The sequence below is a fragment of the Cavia porcellus genome, unplaced genomic scaffold (assembly GCF_034190915.1).
Source record: "Cavia porcellus strain 051 isolate PalLab524CR breed Dunkin Hartley unplaced genomic scaffold, mCavPor4.1 scaffold_23, whole genome shotgun sequence".
Classification (NCBI taxonomy): domain Eukaryota; kingdom Metazoa; phylum Chordata; class Mammalia; order Rodentia; family Caviidae; genus Cavia; species Cavia porcellus.
In genome coordinates this window covers 21,790,454-21,817,042 of record NW_026947506.1, presented here as the reverse complement: position 1 = coordinate 21,817,042, position 26,589 = coordinate 21,790,454, and the positions used below count along the sequence as shown (strand labels likewise).

The following is a 26,589-nucleotide window of genomic DNA, read 5'->3' as shown; positions in this document are numbered from 1 at the left end:
CACAAGTTCCAGGTTTTAGGACCCGGGCATACATTTTTTGGGACAAACGTTAAACTCACTACAGGTATCTACTTATATACCTTCTCCCATAGAAACCTACAGACTTAATAATGCAGTATTATATTTCACTCTGGTCCTTTGGAGTGTGTGTATGAAGACTCTACCATATTTTGACAGAGAAGTCACCATTGTCTGTAACAGCCCTCAGAACCCTATAAGAAGAAATCAGTGGTATCACCCAAGATAAACAGAGAAGCTGAGATGAAAACGTCAATAGTTTGGCTGAATTTGCAGGTCAAATCCATATAGAAGTTAACTTGAAAATTAATCATTGAAACTCAAACAGAAAAAAAAAGTTAGCTAGAAAGTTAAATAGCTAAAAAGTTCAATGTCAAGATAAATTATTTTAGTCCTTCATTTAATGACTTGGTAGATTTTGTCGTAAGTTGTCCAGTTGCTTGATTCAAGTAATGAATATGCATATCATTTTTGTGACCTATAAATATAATCCAGCCATGCATGTGCATGATATTGCATACTGAAACATTTGGACTCTCCATTTGATAAAAATTATTGTCTGCCCCACGTACCTAAATACAGCTAAACACAGCTAGAATCAAAACCAGAAGTAATATCCTCTTTACTTGTGATAGTGTCTCTCGTTTTTTAGACCTGTATTTCTCTGCCTCTTTCCACATTCAACTAGCCATAATAATCCATTGAAATATAATTCACACATCCAGTATTAACCAGCCTACTCAAAATGATGGATCACAAGAAGAGCCACTATCCGCACTTGCAGGTGATATATCTTACAATGAGTGTTGTTTCATTGAACATTTTAGTCCAGTCAATACCTGTCAATTACTTGCAGTCTATATATTGTCAGAGGCTGTGTTAAAGTAAGCCTGATTCTTCTTGTTACCTTTCTCTAGTAGAGTTACACACAGCCTGCCATGCTGACGGGAAATAGCCCTGTTCTCACTCCCTCTGCGGGGAAGCTATTCATGGAGGGGACTTGGCAGCTTCAGAGCTAGACATTCATTTCAGCTGCTAATTAGCAATCAGAAGATAAATCTTGCCATTATCTTGTGTTGGCAGAGTCTCTTTCGTGGCAGATGAGGGAAACTTCAAGTTTTCTCAGCTAATCCGCAAAACTGTTTCCCCACACAGGGACGCAATGAAGACCAAATATAAACTGTGCCTTACAGTTTGCAACATTTAAAAAACTTTTGCAGGGTGTGGAAGGGGGAATTCTTTAACATCCCCCAAACATTACTCAAATAAAGGTGGGTGCTGAGAATAAGTTGCCTACCCGCAGTAGCCTTGACCTTTATTCTGTTCTAGCCACCTGCTCCCTCAGGTCCCTCGTGACCTCATTATCACCCAGAACTGTGCCATCCCAGAAACAAAAACTAAAATCCCATCTTTACTCTCTCTACAGCTGGTGTTCCCACATTGTCCCCCCAACTGCTGGCCTAGTTCATTCACACCTCAGGCAGCCAGCATGGTGCCCCTCACCCCAGGTCTCCTGAGCTCCTCCTTTCTCTACACACACAGTGCCATCCCCTGTCTGTGCCTGTAGACTATCTAGGGGCAAAAAGCAAGTATGGATCAATACTGTAATTCACCATCCCACAGGTAGTGTTGAATTCAGCAGTCGTGTTTTCTGTACCGATGGCACTAACGATGAAGTGATCCTGAGAGATGGGACAATTCTGAACCACACTCTCTGGTCTCAGCGGGTTCTATTTCAGTGCTCCCAATCCTCTTAGTGCTTTATCATCCATGCCGTTGTCCTGAAAGCTCCTACCAGCCAAGGTCCCCTCCACTTTGAAGAGATGACTTAAGACCCTACTGGAATGTAAACACTGAAACCATCACCTCGATTCCCATCTTCACTGCAAATGCCTACCCAACCTTGGCACCCTCCCTGCCTACTCAAGGCACACCCGCCCACTGGTGCTGTTCATTCCTCCATGCCCTTGCCCAGGGCTTACCCCTTCTCATCAGTCTTCACATTGTATACTTTCCTCCAGCTTCTGGGTCCATGTCCTCATTCACTCTTCCTCATTATTAAACCTTTTCAGTATTTTTCACCCGAATTACTCTTTCTATGAGCAGCACAAACTACCTCACTAACAAACACAGTGAGCTAATAGCACTCTTTACCTTAAAAAGCACTTTCCTGTAGTAGATATAAACTCCCACTTGAAACATTGTAACACATCAATAACTTCATTCCATTGATCCTATGTGAACCTGCCAGCGGATTCTCAGCTCCTTTAGGATAAAGTCCAAAATCCTTCTTCAGACCTTCATGATCTGTTCCCTGAGTATCCTCCCAAACTCAAAGTGTTTACCACCCTCTGTATTCTTTCTCTGGGGGTCCAGCTCTGTTGGCTCAAACACGCCATATACAGGTTCCTACCTCAAGAATGTAACACTAATTCTCCATGAGGCTTACTTTTTCCTTAATTCAGATCCAACTAAGTCCCCTTAGAAAGACTGATACCTGCACAGACTAGCGCAGCCCTTGATGTTCCCAGGGAGGAGGGGTGACGAGAGAATGGGAAAATAAAGAAAAGAGATGAAAGTTGAAGTCACGTGGAGCCCTCTCTCCTGATGGGAGAAAAGGCACTGCTCAATCACTGAAGCATGTTTAGCTATATACCCAGGAGCATATCAGTTTCAGCCCCTCTGCCTAGCAACTTGTTTAGCTGGCTGACCTGGGCCCCTTGTCTTCTAGGAGCTGAAGTAGCTTGTTTATGTGGCTTGCTTTGGGCTCTCCATATTCTGTGGGCTCTCCTTGCTTCAGCCCCAAATATGTGATTGATCTCTAGCTTCAGCTGCTCCCTACAGATACCCCCTGGTGTATACAGGACAAATCATTGTCTCTACCGATCATTTCTCCAAGACAAACTCACAACCTGAATTTTGGTGCAATTTTAAAATGATATTTGGTGGGGAACAAAGCATCTTTAGACATTCAGGGAGCGATGGAAAACTATTCATGGGTGCACAGTGGAGCACAAAGGCTCAAAGTTTATAACATTCATCACCTCAGAGGACCCAGACAACTTTTTCAGGCCTCCAAGAAAGGCAAGTGGTACTTGCGTGTCAGCTAGAAAGAAGAACGAGAACACTTTTGAGATACACTTCCCACATTCTGGTCTATGCCAGTAGTTCTCAAGAGAGCTGTTCCACCAGTCACAACATCCAAAAGGTGTTTTGCAATATCAGATGATCCGGGTTGTCACAATTTAGGAGTTAGTTCTACTGTCATTTGGTAACTAGAGGCCTGGAATGCTGTTAAATATCCTACAACGCACAGGACACCAAATGTCAACAGTGCTAAGATCAATGAAGCTGCTTTATGTTTTTCAAGAACCTTTTCTAACTATCCCAGAAAAGACCTTAACATCTAAAGGGCCTGATGTTTTTCTAGGGAAGCAGAGGTTACAAAAGATCCCGGAAATATCAGGAATGAAAAACATGACTGCTGTAAAGAACTTCCTGTAGCATTTAGTTAACATGATCCTTCCAACTCTCAGTTGCCAAATGTAGGCAGTGTGTGTGGGTGCAGTCACCTGAGTTACAATTTGAGTATCCAGGTGTAACTGGCCCTACTCATAGACCCATCAAAAGGTTTCTGAGCTCCTCGAATTTGCCAGTAGAGCCACTTTCACTGGATATTTGTGCTATAGAAGATGCCATGGCATTTAGAAGAGGTGTTTGAAGTCTAAAGATCAGGTCTTGGTGTCCTGGGTGTCCTGTGGGTATTCCTGCATCTGCCTCAGTGCATCCAGGGATGGAAGGACCCTGAGCAAACTCCAGAACAGGCTCAGGAAGCTCTCAAGGTCCAGGCAGCTCCACCCTCTAAGAGAGCAGCTCAATCCAGAGGGGCTGTTCCCTGCTGGCAAAATAAACACTGGCCTGGACTGCTCAAAGCAGAACTCAGGCGGCCTGGGCCGACAGTGGTAGCACAAGTGTCATGCAGGCCATGGGCTTGGATGCAAAGGCCCAGAGGTGCATACTGCATTCAAGTTGGGAACTGCTTTCAAGCGTGGCCTCAAAAATGCCAGCTCAAAAAATAGGAGCAACGCCACACCCCAGGAGCAGGGCTGGCCTGCAATATCAAAGACTGGTCCTGGGGCCCCCAGAGAAGATGGAACTGAGGCCTCTAAGTTCACAGAGATGCTCTAGATGTGGGAACTTGAGTGTTACTGTATACTTGAGTATTACTGGATACTACAGTAATACCTGCATACCCACAGAGAAGGAGAGTGCCTCTGCTATTTCTCTAGGGTCTTTAATGAATACTCTTTGTGCCATCCAACTTAGATCAAAATATAAATGTTTGATGTGGATCATTTCTTCAGCTGCCTTCTTGCCGTGATTATGGACACACTGTCTGAGGTCCGGAACCTAAAGAAAAGCATTTCCTTTGTCTCATACTTCTTACACATTTGTAACCTGTGTTAGTAAATGTAATTAGTTTCCAGACAAGCTGTTGTTTAAAGTCAGGTGATAAATGAAAAGGAGCACAATTGCTAGAAGATGTTTCTTCATTCAAGTTCGTCAACCGGTAAAGGCTGACCTTCCAACCTATGTCTTTTAAACTATTGTTTTTCATTTGAATTGTACAGTTGCTTCATTGTGATTCATACAAACATCATGGATCATAGTTCATCACTCTGGAATATATATTACTGTGCATACTGGGCTGGCTAAGAGCCATACTGTCTGTGTTTATATAAAGCCAAGCCATATTATCATAGCTTTGCTTGCACAGTTAGGAAAATCTGATGCCTCCATACTGTCCACATCAGCCTGTGAACCCAGTGTAATTTGGTCGTTAGAAGTTCCAGCTGATGGACTCCTCCATTCAAAGCAAATAAACAGTTCTCTACTGGTGGTCTGCACGGCAGTCTTTCTAGGAGGAAAGCACTCCCGTCTCCTGCATCCCCTTGGTCCCACCTCCTGGTTGAGAAATAAGCAGCAGTGCTGAGCAAGACCCCAGACTCTGAGATTTCCCCCCCTCATCACTCCCAACTGATCTAAGGTGGGCGGCAGACCTGAAGGGGAACAATCGTGAATCGGGCTGGAAATTTGAACCCGGATTGGAGAGGGTCAAATTGGCTTTTCTGTGTGTGCTTGGAACCCAGGAAATAAACATTTGCTGTGAGGGACAAATAAATAACAGGAGCAAAAGGGGAAAACTGGATAAGGAGAGTAAATAGGAATAACTTTTACTGCATAGCTGTTGAGCCAAGACTTGGTATTGCTAAGATAGATGCTACCAGTGGTAGCAAGGGCCAGTGACACACTGTCAGCAACTTGCCTTGGCCCAACACCTATGCAATACAAGTTATTTCTAAAATCTGCTTCCAGTTTCCCATTTATAATTAACTAGAGCAACTAGAACTGATAGCATATTATGCAGAGTAATGATAACCAGCATCCCTTCATTTTTCACTGTTCCAAACACTCATCCCTTGAAATCGAGAGATTTGTTCCAGGGCTTCCCCTCCTACAGATACCAAAATTCACAGAAGTTCAAATTCCCTACAGAAAATAAAATCCCATAGTATTTACATATAACCTGCATGTATCTTCCCATACACTTTAAATAATCTCTCTAGATCATTCTTAAGATCTAATCTAAGTAAATGCTATATAAAAACTTACTGTGTTGTAGTTTTAACAAACAATGACAAGAAAAAGTGTACATGTTCAATCCAAATGTTTTTCCTTTCCTGGATATTTTCAATATACACTGGTTGAACCCATGAATGTGGAGGACACAGGGGGCCAACTGTATATTTCAAGACAGAAGCTACTTATTATGCCAAGGAAACATTCTTCTATTCAGAATCACTGCAAGGATTTTTTATTCTCTAGAAATCGGTGGAGTACATTGTATAGTTTTTGTCTAGATGTCTCCCCAAAGCCTCATGCAATCATAGAACTTTTTCAGAGGTGGCTGAATCTAGAGTATGGAATGCTGGGATTAAAAGTGAGTGTTGGCTGGATAAGTCCACTGATTGGTTTGGCACCGCCTAATCCTGGTAGAGTGGATACAACATAAGGGACAGAAAGAAGCTTCTCCCACACATGTGTGCCCTCTTGCTCTCACTGTCTGGCTCTCTCATTGCTTTTGCTGTCCTCTACTGCCGTGAACTGTTGTTCCTCTGCCATGTGTCACCCTGATTTGGAACCAACAGCTGTGGACTGAAACCTCTACAAACTGTGAGCTAAATAAACCTTTACTCCCTTGATTTGTGGGTGTTGGGTGTTTTGTCTCAGCAACAAGAAACATAACTAAGACAGATATTATCAAGTGCCTTTTAACCTTTAACAATAATTTTTAAAAGCCATATGACTTTGTCTTTTGACTTTGTGATTAATTTTAATAATAAAATTCCTAATATTAGTTATTTTTATTTCTTAAAATTTAAACATCTTTAATCATTTTATATGATTCTCAGAATAAGTTGATAGGCTCAGTTCTGCTGTGATTTTTATTTTTAGAATTTTATGTAGTCACAGAAAACATCTTTATAGTAAGTCCTGACTTACAAATGAGTTCCACTCCAGAACATTCACAAATTAGATTCATTTAAGTCACAAATATACAATGTAAAGCATTACAAAAAAGTCAGACACACACAGAAATACAGTAAGTCTCCATTTGCACTGGATTACTGTATACTGTGGCAGACACAAGAGCTACTTCTGAGATTAGTTCACACCTATGAGTGTTCATAATGCGAATCTGTTCATATCTGTGAAAGTCAGGGGTGTTTGTCAGAGGGCACTACTGTAATTTTCTTTCTGCTAACCTTGCCCAGATCATGAGCTGCAGTTCTGATAGTTCAAGATAATAAATTAAGACATTTTCTACCCTTTTTTGATTTGTAGAGCTGTTTAAATAGTAGAGGGATTCTCTAACCCTTGATAGTTTGAAAAACCGTGTCTCTAAACACATATATTCAGTCCCTGCATCAATTTTGGCAATAGGTATTTTTCCCAAAGTTTGTAGTTTGATTGTACTATGATTGTTTGTACTATGATTGTTATTCTCTGTTTCTTCCTGAATAAGTTTAAATAATTTTCATTTTGTTAGAAAATGTATGATTCTCCAAGATAGGCCATTTTCAAACATCAAGCTAAAGATGGTGTTCTGTTTTAATGCTTTCATGGATTTCTTTATCTGTGTAACTTGCTCCCTGCATGATTATCATTTCTTTCCTGGGCCATTGGGAGCTGCCTCTACATGAGAAGGGCACTTAGCCCTGTAATGTCTGGCATTTGTTCTAGTCCCAGTTCAGGTCATCTCATTCATCTCTGTCTGCGTGGCCACGCCCTCACCATCCTGTTAGAAGCATCCTTTGCAGTACCTTGGGGCCAGGAAGGGCAGGTTAGCAGGTACCACACTGACTTAAAAGTGAGTGGTGCTTTATGCACAGAACTGCGGCCTCCATGCTGAGGACAGGTCTGTTATTGGGCAGGCAGGAAAGAGTTTGTTGGGATGGGACAGTGATGAGCCCCCAGGCTCAAGGACCTAGGACTTCGGATTGTCCCAGGCATCTCCTCATCCCCAGTGCCCTCACCGCACCTTCCCTGTGGCTGCTTACCACTAGCCTCCTCAGAGTCAATAATATGGGCATGCTATTTCATGCAACAAAGAATCAACTACTTCACACGGTACCAGTTTAGCACGCTGTTATTTAACAGTTATGGTTATTCTGTGGAATCAGATAACTGTTCATTCTAACATTTTTACAGCAGTTGGCAGTGTAATCAAACACTATGGAGAATGTTTACATTTTCCAAAATTATTAAAATAAAAGACACATTGCCATGAATCCCCCTCAGGACACACCCTTTGAGCACACTGAGCCCATCAGACGCTTGGGAGTAGCAGTTTTGGAAGTTTTTATTCATGAGTTCTTTCCAGTTGCGCTGTTACGGCTGCCTCAGTGTCCTGAACTGTTTCAGAACATTCATGCATCACGGTCATTAGACTTTGGGAAAGAGGCCGAGGTTGCATGGTGCCAGATCAGTGAAGAGGGTAGATGAGGGCTGTCTTAGTTACTTTCCTCATGGCTGGCACACAGTACCTGACACGGAAAACAAAAGGAGGGAATGATTTTTTTGGCTCACAGTTAGCAGAGGTTTCGGGAGATGTTCTGGTGGCTCCAAGGCAGGGCGGCATGGTAGAGGTGCACGGGTGGAGAAGGGCTTCTCACAGCGAGGAAGACAGAAGCAGAGAGAGAAAGGAGAATCTGGGGAGGGAGAAAAACCTTTCCAGGCCATGCTCCCAGTCTCCCAGCAACTTCAACCAGACCCCATCTTCTATAAAGCAAGTCAGCTATAAACCACCATACCTGTATTAGTCAAAGTTTTATGGAAGAGAACAGATAAAACACGAGATATACAGATGCAAAAGAAACAAGACAGGCTTACGATGGTCAGCCACAGAGTCGGATGAGGAAGCATGCAGGGGGTGTCTGCTGCACACTGGAGGCTAAAGGTTTCAATCCAAGGTCTGGAGTTCACCCTAGTGTCTTGTGCAAGTCTACACCAGCAGGCTGATGGGTCTGCGACAGAAGGCTGGAGGCTCTAGATGAAAGGCTGAAGAGTCTATGCTGGAAAGCTGAAGAGTCTACAGTAGAAGCCGAGAGGGAGACGAGGTCCAAACCAAAAGTGAAGACTGGAGCTTCTCCCAAGAATGGAATGCATTTTTTTTTTCCTTTTCTTTTATACCTCCAGGTAATGAGCCACCCTGGGGTGGGTCTTTTTTTACACCCTTGGGTGTAGAGTTGCTAAACCCATTTAGTTAAGCTTCTAAATGTTTCAAGTTGACACATTCAGTCAACCACTACAATATCCAATCACATTCCAGCGGCCCTAGCTATGGGCCAGAGAGTTTTCAGAGGGACCTATAGACATAAACCATACCAAGGACACATTGTAATGTTTTTACAAGCCTGGCTTTCAATTGGATGGCACTGGGCAACAGCATTTGCTGTTGTTGCAGTTTTTTTTAAACAGATTTTTGTTTTGTTTTGCTTTTTGGTACCGGGGATTGAACTCATAACCTTGTGCTTGCCAGGCAGATGCTTACACCACCAAGCTAAATCACCACCCTGTTGTAGGTTTTGAGACAGGATCTTGCTATGTTGTTTAGGCTAATTTTAAACTCAGTATGTAGCCCATTCTGGCCTCAAACTCACAGCAGTCCTTCTGCCTCAGGCTTCTGAGTGCTGAGATTGTCTCGCATGTGCCATCATACCTAGCTATTTGTATTTTTTATTATACCTTATAAAAATGCTGAGGAAAGAGGACTTCCAGAAATGCTTTGAAAAGTGGCAACAACATGCGGTAAAAAGAGAAGGGGAGTATTTTGAAAGGGTCCTTGGCAATGGGTCTTTTACTTTAATTGTTTAAAATTTAAATATTTACTATATATTTTTACTGTGTCTTGTATGCAGTAGAAAATCTAGAAAAAGAGCCTCATAGAAGGCAGTAAGAAATGAGTGAGTTGGGCTGATATGACAAAAGTCACAACTAAGTCTATGATTCAAGGAAAAGCTGGCTGGATAGGAGACCAGGGGACCCAGTTGTGGAGCCAGGTACAGAGGTGGGCGAGGCGCTCCTGGTAGGAAGCCACGGGCTGCTGAACCAGGAAGACTAGAAGCTGGGTGAGAAACAAACCTTAATGTAATCAAGCTGCAGTAGCCTCAGCATCTCCCACCAGCAGAAATTCCAGGAAGCAGTTACCCCAACCAGGATTTAAATCAGTCAGGGCCTTGCCTCTGGAGGCAGCAGGTACCCGTGACCAGCTCTGCCCAGCAGGGACCTTGTTTTTTCTTTGTGTATGGCAGGCAGTACAATCCTTGATGCTAACTTAGCCTGTCTGCTACCCCACTGTGATTGCATATAACTTTTCCCACTGTCTGAGCACAGCTGCCAGATACGATTCACATCCTAAGTTCTCTACCTCCCAGCATAGACAATCAGGGGATTGTGTAGAATGCTTGACTATGTAAGAACACTCTATCCAGAAAGCTTTCTGTGTCCATGGGTTCGGGTTCTCCTTGGCTTTGTGTGGGTCTTTTATCTCAAGTCCAGCGTTCTCCTCCCCTGGTGCTTTCTTCTTCTTCGATCCTAATAATCCCAGACCTGAGAAGATTCTGGAACAAATGACTATTCTGATACACTGGGGAGTAGTTTCCTTTAATATAGGCCAACCACACACCATCATTTATGGTGAAGAATAAGGAGGGGAAATGGCTGCTGCCATTGCAGGAAGATTCCTGAAGCAGCTTAAGAGGAATACTAGACAGAAACACACATATACCAATGAAAATATCCGATGATGTAAAGTTCCCACTGATCCTGACATTTCTCTGCTTCGTCTGTGTTTCAGGTTCAGGTTTAGCGGTCGTATCCTCGGCCTGGCCCTGATCCATCAGTACCTTCTGGATGCTTTCTTCACGAGGCCCTTCTACAAGGCTCTCCTGAGGCTGTAAGTGTATGGCAGACAGTGGTTACACAGCCCTGGTGCAGGACAGCAGTGCGGGTCTCTCTGCGGCCTTGGGCCTCTGTCTCTGTTTTGCTTCAATCATTCATGTTAGGTTCTCAGTGCTTTCCTGTTCTGAATGCTTTGTGTGTCACATACACTTTTTAAGATAGTTAAAGGCTGGGGCTGGGGATTTAGCTCAGCGGCATAAGCTCCTGCCTTGCAAGCAGGCAGTCGTGAGTTCGATTCCTGGTACCGATAAAAACGAAAAAGACAAAAAAAAAAGATAGTTAAAGGCATTTTGAGAGTTTATGTAAACATAAGAGAAGATCTGATTAGCAAAACATCATATAATGTACATAAATCAGCTTCTGTAAAAATATATTACAAATATTGCCTTAAACTATTAAGCAGAAATCATTCATTTATACCTTACAACATGTAATAGAAAAACACACTGAATGTTTAAATTTTTAAAAATTAATTAGACACATTGTCATTATTCCTCCTCATAAGTCCACCCCCTCGCTTTGGACACAGTCACCCAGGCATTCTTGCCACTGTCTGAAGCAGTTCTGGAAGTTCTCTTTCTTGAGTGTCTTTATAAAGTGTGATCAAAAATGCAGCGAATGGTATTCCTAAGTGCTGTCCTACAGAAAGACGGGCTCATAAAAGCATTGTGATGTGTCTTCATCCAGTTTGGATGGCACTGTGTGACTTCTGGCTGTTCTCCAAAGTCAAATGCCCATGAAAGGTAAATGTTTGGAATGAATTCAGGACCCGGAGGCAACCAGAACAGTGCTACTAAAGACACTCATGAAAGAGGACTTCCAGAGTAGCTTCAGAAAGTATCTTTCTTCAGTAAGAAGAAAGATAAGTTTGTCAGAGGAGAGAGGGAGCACACTGAAGGGGATTGGTGGTAATGTCTTTTACTATAATAATTTTTTCTAAATTAAACATTCACTGTACTTTTCAATAATGCCTCATAGTTGCTTTAAAATGAGAGTCCATGAGTCACTTATTACTTATAATTTTTTCATCAATTATTGTTACCCATTTTAGTAGCTTGTTTTCAAAGGAGAATTATTGAATGAACCAAAATCATTGAATATATTGACTTAGTAATACATTCAAAGTTGTCCAAAAAAGTATCAAATTGTTAAGTCTGTAATGTTTTAACCAAAAGTGGCATAACTGCATTTTTTTCCATTGAGCATGGGCAGCAAGTTGGCCCCTAATTCTGTCCCATCTACTCCCTTGGGATCCACACAGGCCCTGTGACCTGAGTGACCTGGAGTATCTGGATGAGGAATTCCACCAGAGCTTGCAATGGATGAAGGACAACAACATCACAGATATCCTTGACCTCACTTTCACTGTTAATGAAGAAGTTTTCGGACAGGTTTGTGTGATGTGGGCATGGAAAAGGATTTTGTGTTTTACTGTGGTGAATACATATGTCTGAGTTACTTTTCTCATTGTTGAGACAAAAATACCCAACACCCAAGGTTAAAGGAGAAAAGGTTTATTTAGCTCACAGTTTGTAGAGGTTTCAGTCCATAATTACCTGACTCCAAGGCAAGGTTGCATTGCAGAGGAGAAATAGCTCATGACAGGAGAAGACAGCAAAGCAACAAGGATCAACCACAGCTCTTTTATCTCTTATAAGGGTCTTACATAGGCTACTTAGAGCAGGTGACATGACACCCTAGCGCCACTGATCCTAGTGTAGTGTAGCAACATGAATCAATTCCAGCACCACACGCTCTAGATCCAGCCACCTCTGAAAAAGTCCACATGAGGCTTTGGAGGGAATCTAAACCCAAGCTATAACAATATATAACAAAACTGACCATCTTAACCATTTTAAGTTTACACCTCAATATTATTAAGTACATTCTCACGGTAGGGCATGCAATCTCCAGAACCATTTTGTCTTGCAAAACTAAAACTGTACCCTTTAAACAACAGGTTCCCATTTCTCTCACCTCTGACCCTAGCTCCTGGTAACCCCATTCAACTTCTATGAACTTGACTGCTCCACATATTTCATATAAGGGAAAACACACAATATTGATCTTTTGTGACTGGCTTGTTTTACCTTACTAATGTCTTCAATGTTCATCCATACGGGACCATGTGTGAGAATTTTCATTCCTTTCAAGGTTGAGTGATATTCCATTAAATGGATGTGTCACCTTTGTGGTTCATCCATTTATCTGTTGATGGGCACCTGAATTTCCTCTACCTTTTGGGTATTGTGATAATACTTCTGCTATGACTATGAGTGCACAATTGTGTGTGTGTATGTGCATATGTGTGTGTGTACACACACAAAATACAATTGCTAGAGCATATGATAATGGAATTTTGCTTTTAAACTATAGAACAAGCAACTTCATTCATTCAAACATTATTCTTTGGAGACTATTTCCATTAATAAATCTGCCCACGTCCCTTTCCTTCTTTTTCTTGTTATGACATGGATCCCCTTTATGAATTTTTTAAAGTTACCTATGACAGTGAATCAGACACAATTTTTATAAAGTATACCACACCTGTGTAAGGTATTTGTGCTATGTAAAAACCACAGGAGTAATTATTTACATCATATCCTCCAAAATGCTTATATATATATATCTCAGAACTATTTAACAAGATAAGACTTCCCATTTGTTTTCTACTAGTATTTTTTATATAACAGTAAATTTTCTGATCAAATGGGTTTCCATTTAATCAGGGAATAACCATCTGAGCAGATTTAACAATTAAAATTTGGAGAGCACTAGTTACAAGAAATCTAAAAAAAAAAAAGGAATGAAAAAGGAAGAAAAACCTGTGTAATAGCACTGTTGTGAAACATAAATTAGAACCCTTTGGGAGGACCCTGCATGAATGAGCTGTGGTCAGAGTTACTCATGGGGTACTGCAGACCACCCGGCACCCACTGCTCCACTGAGAATCTGGGATGGGCCAGAATGCAAATTCTTTTCTGTTTATTTGTATAAACAGACCTTGGAAGAATGTGTCATAGATGACTGAGAGAAAATATTTCTTCCTGCACCTATAGGATACACTTCCATACTGCCCAGAATATGGTACTCATTGAACTGTCTTGCCATGTACTGAACTAATTTAAATTTTTCTAAAATTTAGATCCCCCAGTTATGTTACAAAAACTGAATTAAAGAAGGAAAAAAGAGAAAGAAAGAGAAAAAGGGAAGAAGAGAGAATTTTGATCTGTAGTATTGCATCAAGAAATACTACTATATGTATAGCACAAATATTTAAAACCCTAAAAGATTAACATGGTCAAATAAAGTTGTTGTTGTTTTTTTACTTCTGTATGGAAAAGTGCACCAAAATTAAGATTTAAATGCCATAATGCTATTATAAAGCAAGGCATTATGGCACATTTCCCATTCATTCAGCACCCTGAGAGGCTGAGGCAGGAAGATCACACGTTCAAGCCCAGCCGGGCAACTTAGGAGGGACCTATCTCAAAATAAAAAAAAATGGGGGATGTATCCCAGAGCAAAGGTCCTAGTTCTATCTCCAGTGCCACAAAAAGGAAAGAATAGAAAGAAAAGAAGTTGTTGGGAGGGAAGGAAAGGGAAGAAAGGGCAGGGAAAAACAAAATCTGCAAGCCCTCTAAGGTGCCAACATCTCCTCCTAAAATCAGAATGTTTGCCTGCGTGGACAAGCATCATAGCTTCCTGTCGCCCCACAGGTAACGGAAAGGGAGTTGAAGTCTGGTGGAGCCAACACCCAGGTGACGGAGAAGAACAAGAAGGAGTACATCGAGAGGATGGTGAAGTGGCGGGTGGAGCGTGGCGTGGTGCAGCAGACCGAGGCGCTGGTGCGGGGCTTCTATGAGGTGAGGCCCAGGCAGCTGTCAGGACCTCTGCTTCTCATCAGCCCAGTGAGGAGAGCGGAGAGGAAGCAGCAAGCCCGAGCTGTCCTCCAGCGTGTGGAGGACTCGGCAGGGTGAGGGCTGAAGGAAGGGTCACGGTGCCCTGGGAAACCCAGCTCTTGGAAGAGGTGAAAATGCTCCCAGAAACTCCAGTGGTGTGGCCCTGCTGTCACAGATGTGGAAGCCTTCAGGGCCTATTGTGAAGGCAGTGTGAGCATTTGGGGTGCCGTCCACTCTTGCTAGATTTTAATTTTCCTATAGCATCATTTTGCACCGCATCAGCCATGCCAAGTGGTAAACAGAGAAGACAGTGACAGTTTCTAGGCTTCCTTCCTATGCAAAAAGAAGTAATGTCCTTACATTTCTCCAGTTCCGAAATAATGAGCCATAACTGTTTTCTTGGATCCCAGTTCCGAAAAGTTCTCTTTTTTCCTGCCAGGAAAGGAAAAGAGCCATCAGAGCTGCTTGCTGCCCACCACTAGTCTGATCAAGATGCCATCGTAGAGGGCACATTTGGCACAAGCTGTGAATCCACAGCACAGAGCCCCAGGGACTAAGCAGGTCCTTCCAGACTTTTAAAAGAGGCAGGAAGGAAGTGAGAAGAGAGCAGGAGGATCCAGTCTTTAATAAATAATTCAGGGTCCTAACAAATGAGTCATGATTTATGTGACAAAGTACACTGTAAGAGAAACGGTGATGGTAATAGCTACTAAGTCACTTCAGAATGGTTTGAAGTTTTTACCTTTACAATGCGGTGTTTCTTGGAAACTTCAGTGTAACTTCAGAAAGTCACGTCAGGTTTGTTTGCGACCTCCATCCCAGAATGCACGTCTGCGTTGTGGGGTCCCAGGTGCAGACCCCGGGATCTGTTTCTTACTGCCATGAAGGGTTGTGCACCAAACTGTTTACCTCAGTGCCCGCCTTCATCCATTTAGGTTACCAAAATACCACACTCCAGTAGCACCTATGCACCAGAGGCTCTTTCTCAGTTTTTAGAGGCTGGACAGTCCAAAACGAAGAGAGTTTAGTGGATTCGGTGTCTTTTGGTTCACAGATGACAGCTTCTTGCCATGTACTCACTCAGTGGAGGGTAAAGGGGTCTTTCTGGAGCCTTTTTGATAAAGGCCACGAATCCCATTCATTAGAGGGGCACGCCAGAACCCCAAAGGTCTCACCTCGTCAGCCCATCACTGTGGTGATGACGATTTCAGCACATAATGGGGAGAGGAATGAATGTACAGAACATAACAGTGATTTTGAATGTAAACATAGTTGCATGCTGAAAAGAAAAAGATGGTAAATGATGTCACGTCCCCAGTTTAACCCACAGCAATAATGACAGTGACCGTAACCTCCCTTGGCGTACGGGCCTCTGTGCTGAAGCTCATCTGTGTCTCAGGTCGTGGACTCCAGGCTGGTCTCGGTGTTCGATGCCAGGGAGCTGGAGCTAGTGATCGCTGGTACCGCAGAGATTGACCTCAATGACTGGCGGAATAATACCGAGTACCGCGGAGGTGAGTGAGCCCTGGGTGTGATGATCCTGTCACATATGGAGTTCGTCACTTTTGGGAAAAAAATTTTTATTGGGGTGAAATTGACATAACATAAAATTGAGCAATTCAGCCTGGGGATACAGCTCAGTGGCACAGCACCTGCCTGGGAAGCATGAGGCCATGAGATTGATCTCTAGTACCAAAAATAAAACAATAAAATAAGCGAGCAATTCAGTGCAATTTGTTACATTCACAGTGTTCTCCAACCAGATAATCTATAGCTAGCTCTAAAGCATTTCCATCACCCCAAAAGGGAACCCTGAACCCAATAATTGTGTCCTACTCTCCTCTCTCCCCAAACCTTCAACCATCTATCTACATTCTGTTTCTGTGGGTTTTTCTACTCTAGATATGTGGTATAGCAGAATCTACAAAAGTCTTTTTATGTCTAGTTCTTTGACTTAGAAGATCTTGAGATTTGTCCGTGTTGTAGCTTGTTTCTGTCCCACATTCCTGTTTCAGGCTGAGTAATAGTCCATCATATGTGCACATACCTCAGTGGTGGTGGTGTTGGTATTGCTATTTGCAATGCTGGGGATTAATCCCAGAGCCTTGTGGGTACTAAGCCAGTGCTCTACCAGTGAGCTACATCCCCAGCCCAGCCAAATCCATCACTTTCTTTTCTCTCTCTCTTTTTTTTTTTTTTGTAATCCATCACTTTCTAAAGACTATAAAAGCCATGGCCTTCCTTTAGAACAAACCAGGTACTTACACAGCTTCCGACCTGAACTCTCTTCCAGGGACAGTAATCTCTGGCCACACTCTGAGTAAAGGCTTACAGAGGACACTTCCATCCACACGAGTGGATTATGAGCTGGAGCCCTCTGCACCTCTAACTGTGATCTCTCAACCCCTCCTAGCTATTCACCCTGCATGCTGCCAAACTAGGCTCCCTGAAACTTGCTACTCCTTTTTGGTAGCCAAGGTTAACCCAGGAATTCACACCGAGCTACCACTGCCGTAGCCCTTTTCTTTTGTATTTTATTTTTGACACAGGTTCTCTCTGAGTCACTAAGCTGCCCAGGCTGGACTCATACTTACCATCCTCCTGTCCTGGCCTCCCAGAGTGCTGGGATACAGGCGTGACCACCATGCCTAGCCTAAAAACTGTTTTCATTAGGCCACTTCCCTACTCACAAAATATACTCCTTATGGACATTTATAAAAAGTTCTCGTAAGTCTCATAACCCTTTCTTCACATAAAATTTTACAGTGAAACACAGTAGATCAGCGAGAGAGAGAGAGAGAACTAGGGGTGCCATTAGCTCTCTAGCCCCCCACTATACTCGGCAACCAGAACTTCTAGGTGGGCCTGATGTGGCAACCGCGGGTCTATGGTGTCGGTCAGATCATCTCTGCCTAGATGTCAAGGCCTCTAGCACTTCCAGTAATTTCCTTTCCCTCCTTATCAGGTGCCCTCTGCACTGGCCAGCTGAATGGTCCCTGTTGGTTTGTTTCCATTCTTATTATTATTTCCTCTACCAGATATATCATCCCCCTTTTCTCCACTTACCCAAATCCTTCCCATCCTGAACTTATACCCCAAGTCCTTTATGCAGCTCTCTGTTTCTGCCAGAGCCTGTGCAGATCTCCCATCTCTGACTGCCTCTTGTTTTTGATGTATCATTTATCTTAATTGATCCACGATGGCCTTTCCAGCCTAGTAGGAGATGGCCCAGTACTCCTACATGGGTCCCACCAGGCCCCAGGAACTACTGCTTAACAACCCAGCACCTTCAGCCACATCGCTGTTCACCCCCAGCCTCTCCCAAGGCTCCTGAGCATGGGGTTGCCAGGAGGTAAAACTTCAGATCAAAAGAAATGGCACAAAATCCTGTGTCCACACAAGGTCTGTCTCTTCCAAGCCTTTCTGTTACTTGTCGACATTTGCATAAGGCAAGGATATTTAAAGTGGTGTCCCAATTGTGTAAGTAGGAAATGTCTCTGAGGACATCTCCAGGATATAAGGTCCTTTCACAAAATAGCTATTTTTCTAAATCTGCTTTTGGTTTAGAACCTGACCTAGCTACACAAATCATTTTAGACCTAACCTATCTAAAGGCCATTTTTAGACAAATCAGCCACAGGTCTGTAATTCCAGCACTGGGGGAGGCTGAGGTGGAACGATCTCAAGGTTGAACTGGGTGTGGGCAATTTAGGGACTCAATGAGACCCTATATCAGATTTTTAAAATTTTAAGAAGGCTGGGATGGCCCCATGTTCAATCTCTAATACCACAAAAAGGAAGGAAAGGGAGAGAAAAATCAAAGTCAGCGAGTCCAAAGCCATTGCACAGTTAATATACCTTAGCTATGTCGCCCCTGCTCCTCCTCCACATCCTCTTTCTCCCACGCTTTGCTCTGATCAGGCTATCACGATGGGCACCTGGTGATCCGCTGGTTCTGGGCCGCAGTGGAACGCTTCAATAATGAGCAGAGGCTGAGACTGCTGCAGTTCGTCACAGGAACTTCGAGCGTGCCCTACGAAGGCTTCGCAGCTCTCCGAGGAAGCAATGGGCTTCGGCGTTTCTGCATTGAGAAATGGGGGAAAATCACATCTCTCCCCAGGTACAGAGCTCCTGCGAACCTTCAGGAAACTTCCTGAAGAAGGCGAATTTTATCTTTGCCATTGGAGGTTGCATGGGCATCCTCTGAGACGAACTCTTGCTTGTCACCCAGTGTTGTTATTTGAGTTATTTAGTGGAAGCTATCGGTGTGATGTTCCTGAGGTTTAGATTGAGACTTCAGTCTTGGTTTGATGATGGATAGTATCAGGGCTGTGATGTATTGGCGTGAATGTCAGTCATGGGTAGGTTTCGAATGTGTGTAGAGTCCACCTTCATTTAAAGAAGAATATCTAACGTGGGGAGAGGGAAATAAGGGCAGTAGGGTGAGGACACTGGAGTCCCAGAGTAATGCTTTCAGCACCATATTGTACTTCTCTATCCTGTCCCTTGATAGGGTAGTTATATACCCATGTCTGTGTGTGTCATATTTTTCCCATTTAGTTTTAAAACATTTGAGAATGAGCCTCTACAGTGACTCCCATACAGTTCCCTGTGAAGCAAGATTACAGGATAAACTTAGGAAAGGAAGAGTAGGGGTCCAAGCAGTGTTACAGAATAAATTTCTCGTGCCACGTATCTTCACTATGCCACTCTGGGTAACATAATCCTGATCAGTGAAACAAAGAACACCAAGGAATACTCCTATAGAAACCGTGGGTAACAAATATCACTTTAAGTCTCTGCCATAGCACCCTAAGCATGCCTGGTTGCATCCAATAAATACAACTTTCACAAACTACAGATAACACTGATCCTTACTTCTTCTTCTGATGTTTTCTAACTAGAAAAAGAATTTCATTCAGACTTGTCTGTGTGGACTTGACCACTTATGTTAATCAGCTCTCTGTTACTGGACAAACACTTGGGAAATGTCACTTTAAAAAGAAGAAAGGTTTATTTCTTTGGGGGCTTGGTTGTTTAAGGAGCTTCAGCAGGTGTGGGAAGAGCATGGGCTTTTGGATTTGCGGACAGAAGTATTGATGAGCTTCAAAAAGAGTGGGCTCAGCAGGGCTGAGGATAAGACCCATCTGAATGAATGAGGCTGTTGGTTTGGTGGTGAGAAAAGATGCGTGAAGGGATTACACAGCTTCTCAGCTGGTTTCACACCTGAGTGAACAACCAGCCATCATCATGGCTGCCTCTGTTGTTTCTTTTGGATGCCTTTGAGCAGTCTCTAGTGGACGGCACAAGACTTTCTGTGGTACTGTATTGGTTAACACTTCAGTGGATAACTTAGAAAAACTCAAGGACACAGAGAGATCAGCTGAGCAGATGACCCAGGTCAGAAGGCTAACCAGTGCACCAAGGGACACCATCTAAATCCAGGAGTATCCCGAAGTTTCCAGAACTCTAGTTAACATTAACACAATGAAATTCGACATGGCAGGACTGAAAAAATTCTTGTGGAGTTTCAAAAAAATCATTGAGGAGATTGAAGGTGATTCACTTGCCAGTAGGTGATGTGGAGAAACCCAGGGTCTTAAGCCTCAAGCATGACACAGTTCCTAAAATCATTATCCCAGTCATGACTGCATTATGAGAGAGTCTTATGTTTAAATGATGATTCACAGGTTATGAAAGGCATTTATATGCATTCTGTCGATGAACCTCCCAATAACTCTCTTGGGTGCACACAGCAGGTATTATTAACCCCATTTTACAAGTGAGAAAACTGAGGCTCAGGCAGATTAACTGACTTTCCCAAGGTCATAAAGCTGGCCAGTGGCTAGACTGGGATGAGAAGAGAGGCCCAGCCTGTGATCCCTGTTTCCTGCCCTGGCCCACATCTGCCTGCTGTCTTGGCCCCTAGCACAAGGAATCAGGTCAGCAAGCACCGTTGCTGTGGGAGATACCCCTGGAGGGCAGTGAGCACACAGGAATGCGGAGCCCGAGTGAGGTTTCATTGAGTTCATTCTAGATGACAAACTAGAACTTGGCTAAGGGAGTGAACCAACACTGTGGACCAATACAGTAAAAGCAGCCAGTAAAGAACTCCTGATGTTTTAACTGGTATTTATTCATATTTCCATTTACCCCTCTACACTGGCTCAGGATTAAATTCCTTCCAACTATCTGGTAAATACAGGGGATTTTTTCCCTATAATATTTCTGCTCTCAAGTGCCATTAAAATGACCAGGAGGAAAAAAGGAAGGCAGTATCTGCTTATAGCTCACTCCTGGCGAATTTAGCTAGTTCCCAAAGCACTTGTGGGACTCGTCCGCCCCACTTTACCTGGTGAGCCATAGCCTAGCGTATGTTCCAGTTTCCATCTTTCTAAACAGAGAGAAGAGTCACTGCCCTCTTTGTCCACCTCGATTTACTGACTTTCCTCTCACTCTCACTCAAATACTCTGGTGTAGATAAAATATTTAAGCTGTTTTCCTTTGAAGTGAACATAGGTCGGGTTGAATCTCAGGTAAAGACCGAAGAACTCTGCTCGCTGTTGTCTTTTGAGAGGGGAAGAGGACAGGAGGACAGATGAGAGACACTTCTCTAAGGACAAGATGGCAGCTGTTCGGAGGGGGAGTGGATACTGGGAGATCAGAAGGAAACCACGGACATCTTTCTCAGTCTCCTGGGCAGGAAAAGGCTCCTTCTCTCTCCAGTTCCCTCATTCCCATCCCCAAAATAATCAACTTCCATACCCCAAGTGTTCTTGAACCGGCCTTCACAGAGATCTGGCTCTGGTACGCTGGTTATAGACTTCAACAAAAGTACAGATTGTTCCCAGAAAGATATTACAATTAAAGGAGTTTAATGTCCCAAATAAAATCCAGTGGAGGGAATTTAGTTTGATTTGTGCATACATTAGTTTCAGGGGTTTTTTTATTTGATAGGATTGGATTTGGGGTGTCCTTTCTGTGCTGGTTGGTGTCTCCAAACACTATTTCAACACATGCCTCCTTCTAGGGAGGGAAAGGGATAAAATTAACTTCCAGTGGCACCCATTCCCCTTTCTCCCTACTCTAGTACGGGACCCAGCATCAATAAAAGTGCATAGAAACAAACAAACAGAAAAAAACCTCTCCACAGTAAATAGCTAGTCAGGTGAATGAGGTGCCCCAGGAGGAGTCCTTGTGTGCTGTGCCTCTATTGTGCCTGCTGGAGACCCACAGGGGTGTTCTCTGGTTCCTGTGTGAGCAGCTCAGCAAGGAGGGCATTCATGGGCCAAGGCAGACTCGGCAAGCATGGGCCTGCAGAATGTAGCACATGACACGTGACACAGACCCTGGGGCGGTGATGTGAGGATGCCCTGGCATTGAGGGAGCGCTGTCTCACAAGCTCAGCTCTTCTCAGAAATGCAACACTTCAACCTCAGGGGATGTGTATCCTACTCGAATATAAAACTTCCAGAACACTGTGGATTCCTCCAGAATACACTTGGTTTACAGCAGCCCAGAAATCAGAGGTAGGCAAACAGACTTAAGAATCTGAACCTTTAGTAGTAATTATTTTTCTTTGTCCTTCACAAAGGAAGGACATCTAAGTTTGTATCCCAATTGCCAAAGTGAGTTGGTGCCATAGGGTTGACCACTGGTTCGCTAGTGTAGTTTGCTTACAAATCACAACCACCCACTTCTAGTTGTTCCATTTCCTCGGCTGGTCCATCCTGATTGGTAGTCTGCAGTGTTTTACAACTGTCCTGAGTCCTGGTCCTCTTCACTTTGTATTTCCCACTGAGGTCACAGGTATATCCAGAGCCAGCTGTATCACTGAAATACTCTCACCAGCGTTCTCTCCTCTATTCAGGGCACACACATGCTTCAACCGATTGGACCTTCCACCGTATCCGTCCTACTCCATGTTGTATGAAAAGCTCTTGACAGCGGTCGAAGAAACCAGCACCTTTGGACTGGAGTGAGGAAATGGAGCCTCCTCCCCTTGACATTGTCCTGGCCAATGACATCACCCCTTCTGGGATGACCCCTTTCCTAGTCCCTTCATCAACTCTCCTTTGATTTTGGTATTCCATTCTTTTTATGTTCAAACCAAATCAGGATTGACAAAAGCTGTGCATGAAGAACTGCCTTCTTCTCAGATCTAACCTTCAGGCTTCTCTCCTCTGTCTTCAATGAACTGCTAGCCTGTATGCAATATTAAAAAAAAACAAACAGCTGTCTCAAGGTCTGTGTATATCTCCACATACCTCCATTACTAACAATGAAATAGGAATGCAAGTTATGCTACACTTGACCAAATGGTAATAAATGTTTACTTCCATCTCTATCGTTTAAGGGAAAATTTAAGCTTTTGCATTCCAAGCTTTTATACACCCATGTCTTCTGAGCAAAGCTACCATTTTTTTTAATCATTTCTAACAATCAACTCCAGACTTAGGAGCTGATCGCCTCTTTGTTTTCCTCCCACACTGCTTTTCCCCATGTGTCCTACCATCCAAAGGACAGCAAGTGGCAACACTGAAATTTTATACATTCAACTCATGATTCATAGGTGGCATCGGTCCCATCGGCCGGAACTAGCTCAGACAAATGGTGCAAATATGATACGTCCAATAATTAACAACATCAAGATAAACACACCCTGCCGATGTAATGCAGTGCATCCCAATTATTGCTGGGCTCAACTTGAATTCAGAGAAGTCGAGAGGTGGGGGAGCACCTCCAGTAAGCACCACTCAAGAAGCTCAAACTTGTGCATATGTTTACGAAAGAAATCTTCCTTGAAGTAGGCTGAAAGATGAGGCCTCAACTCCCTTGCATTGTATAAAATGTGCTAAAACAAACAGGAGAAAGGAGAGAAGGACTTAGTACATTGATTTGAATACCTGGGTTCTGTACTGCTCTGTTCGATGTAGGTACACTTCTTCACAACAGGAAAAAAATATATAGATATTTCATGACTTTTGTTTGTTAAAGCCACATTTATTATTCAGCAGGTGAATCTTGCTGTTTCTTTATGCTGATTTTTTTATTCATTGTTTTGTTTTTTAAATCATGGTGGTCAAGTTCCTCCACGTCTGGTCATCCACAGAGACCACACTAAGAAGCTGCAGAGAGTGACGGTGCTTGTTAGGATCAAGGGCAATCTGTACTTCTCCATCCATAGCAATCCTCCAAAGGCACGTTGGTTTGTGTCAAAATAAATATCCAGTTTCTTTTAGCATTCAGTAAAAAGATATCTTTAAAAAAAACTTTTGTGTTTTCAGAAAAAACAGTTGCAGGCTCGAAAGACTTCACCTCTTGATTACATTTGAAGATCAACCCAACCACAATGGTCATTTGCTATTTTTGTAACCCTGTTACCCCATGTTGTCTGAAATGTGTCAAAAATGAAAGTGTTTTTCTTCACTGGGAAAAGAAAAGTTAAAGAGACCTGATTCTGTAAATGTCACATTATTTTCAAAGTCTTAAAAGAGGCAGAAATGGGAAAACTGTAAGACAAATTTAATTTCAGATAAAGCTATGCCTTTTGGCTCACTATGCCAGCTTGTGTATGAACAGGGTGTTACTTGTGTTTCTTGTAATCTGAAAGAAAATAAACTCTGAAGTAGAATAAAACTCAAAACAAAATAGGAATTAGTTACAATGCCCAGCACCATTTCCTGATGTTTTTAGATTCTCATTCAGGGAGTGTACATTATAGAAATTTAGCCTGTATTTAATAGTGCCTAAAAAGAATATTTACCAAGATGGGATGGAATGTGTAAGTCCTATGACTCAGAATTTGAGGGATGTGTAAAATTCAGCGCACGTTTCGATACCTGAAAAGTAGTGGCTTCCAGTACAGCTGTTATATGTGAGATGCAAATGTTAGGGTTATGTAAATCATTTTATCATGTCCTTATGCTCTTTGCACAGCATCCTAAATATGGAGGGGCATCTTTGATCTTTGGAGTTTAGTATCATATAATCATTAATCCAAACATCAACTCTTTTTTCAGACTTGTTGTTGTTGTTGTTGTTGTCACTGGGGACTGATCCCAGAACCTTCACACTGAACTACATACATTACCATTTTTTTATTTCTTCCCTCAGTACTAGATATATAATCCAGGGCCTTTGCACTGAGCTGCATTGTCAGCCTTTTTTTCTTTTTCTAATTTTGAGACACAGTCTCATTAAATCACTAAGTTGCCTGGGCTGGAATCAAACCTGTGATCCTCCGATCTCAAGCATCCCAGAGTACTGAGATTACAGACATACACCATCAAACCCACTTATGTTTTAGTACTTCTGTTATTTGTCAAGCATTGGAAAGGAAGAAAAGCGCTCAAAAGATAGAATCTGTTCCTGGAGCGTTTTACAATTTCATAAATACCTACCTAATCTACTAAATATATTAGTTAATAATACCATATATGAAAAGAACAAGTTATCATAAACATTATACATAAATATGTACCTTGGGTGTCAGTGATTTTTCAACTAACTTTTCCTTATGTACCACCTGTACCACAGATGCCTTGCCCGAGATGTAGCTCACCAAGTGTAACTCGGAACAGCATTTCATAAATGTGCAAAATGCTGTAAGAGATACTAATGTCAAAGTCACCCGAGAAAATGTGAAGTTCACTTAACTGGGTGGGAGCACTGCATGCGAGCGTATCTTAGAGGAAGAAAATCAAGGTGTAGCAAAGCTCAGTAACCAGTCCCTCGCAGGATCCTTTTACCTCACACCTAAATCTGATTGTAAATCATATGTAATTTTCTCCTATGTATGAAGAAATAGCTGTTAAGTTAAATGTTCCCATGAATTGCAACAGGGGGAGTCATAACCCACCTCAAGTAATGTAATTTAAAGGATAAGGCAGATCTAGTTGTTAAATATATGTTTGGGTTTTTTTTTTATTTAAAGCACGAATTCTTCCTGAGGAGGAAAACTGCAAAATTAATCACTTGTAAGTCACAACCCTCTAAAACCAAATTATGTTTTAGCAAGAGTTTTAGTAAAAGTGTAAGACATTATGGAGAGACAACAAGAATGGTAAGAGAAATTTTATGTTACAATTTGGAAAAAAATGCTTTAAGGTATTATAATAATTTCATGGGCACCACAAACATTTTATTCCCAAATATGAAAAGAATTATTCCAAAATAAAAACCAACTGCGCAGGGTTGGAAGAAGCATTATAGATCTACTGAATTCTTTGTGACTTCCTTTGTATACAAACAGGCAGAAGATGTGAAAAATTTTTACCACCATCACTTTGTACCACAAAAAGTTGAGAGGAAAGAAGAAAATTAAGAAAAAGAGATATATGTTTTGGGGGCAGGCTTTCAATATGCAATATTTAAATATCTTTCCTTTTAATACACGACCATGTGTCCTTTAACTGTGGGAATACTTGCGTGGCAAGCTACTCAACTCGATTTTTTCAGGACAGTTCTAATGTACCAGTCAGATTGTCAGTCCATGTGTCACACCATGTGCATGAAATTTGTGTTCAGAACACTTCTCAAAGACCACAGATGTTTTCCCAGTCGAGATGAAAACACTTTCAAATGAAAGTAGTTAGAACTTTACATAACAAATGTGGTGCTTTATTATTATTATTATGTATTTCAGTGTTCATGATTAAAACTACTGCAATACTATATCATAAAAATCTGGGATGGATGTTCCCAGCATCCCAAGGTTCAAAAGAGAAAGTGTTATTTTCCTGTTAGTGACATGTAGTCCTTTTGTTCTAGTAGAAAAAAGAAAAAAAAAAGGTGCCTAGAGGTAGTATATAGAGTAAATATTGTTCAATTAGCCTACTTCCTGCAGCTTCAAGTTTATCTAAGGAAACGTCTATAACGATTTTGTTAAAAAGTCTTTGTTGTAGTCATAGCAGGAGAAGTCCACATCACTGGGCTGATTTTGCTTACATCGACAAGAAAAATGTCACGTGATACTCAGGCCGCGCTTTCTCTTCTATCCTACCACCTTCAAGGAATGTCAATAAACTCACTTTGGTATGGCACGGTGTGTGCTCCTTATTGCAAAGGGAAACCGGGGTCCCCATCCCCATCTCTGCCCTGCTTCCTCTTCCTGGCTGTAAGCAATAGAACAGCATGGAAGGCT

At 42.4% G+C, this 26,589-nt stretch overlaps 1 protein-coding gene across 7 annotated transcripts in view; it reads left to right on the top strand.

The window, feature by feature from the left end:
• Positions 1-26,488, top strand: part of Hecw1 (HECT, C2 and WW domain containing E3 ubiquitin protein ligase 1) — a 388,661-nt gene extending 362,173 nt beyond the window's left edge. For all 7 annotated transcript variants that reach the window (XM_063233918.1, XM_063233919.1, XM_063233922.1 and 4 more), the window contains 6 exons: positions 10,439-10,537; positions 11,804-11,933; positions 14,262-14,408; positions 15,844-15,958; positions 18,366-18,564; positions 22,315-26,488. In XM_063233918.1, coding sequence (XP_063089988.1) covers positions 10,439-10,537; positions 11,804-11,933; positions 14,262-14,408; positions 15,844-15,958; positions 18,366-18,564; positions 22,315-22,426 — 802 coding nt within the window. In that variant the 3' untranslated portion in view covers positions 22,427-26,488. The remainder of the gene's footprint in view (positions 1-10,438; positions 10,538-11,803; positions 11,934-14,261; positions 14,409-15,843; positions 15,959-18,365; positions 18,565-22,314) is intronic.
• The last annotated feature ends 101 nt before the right edge of the window (positions 26,489-26,589 follow it).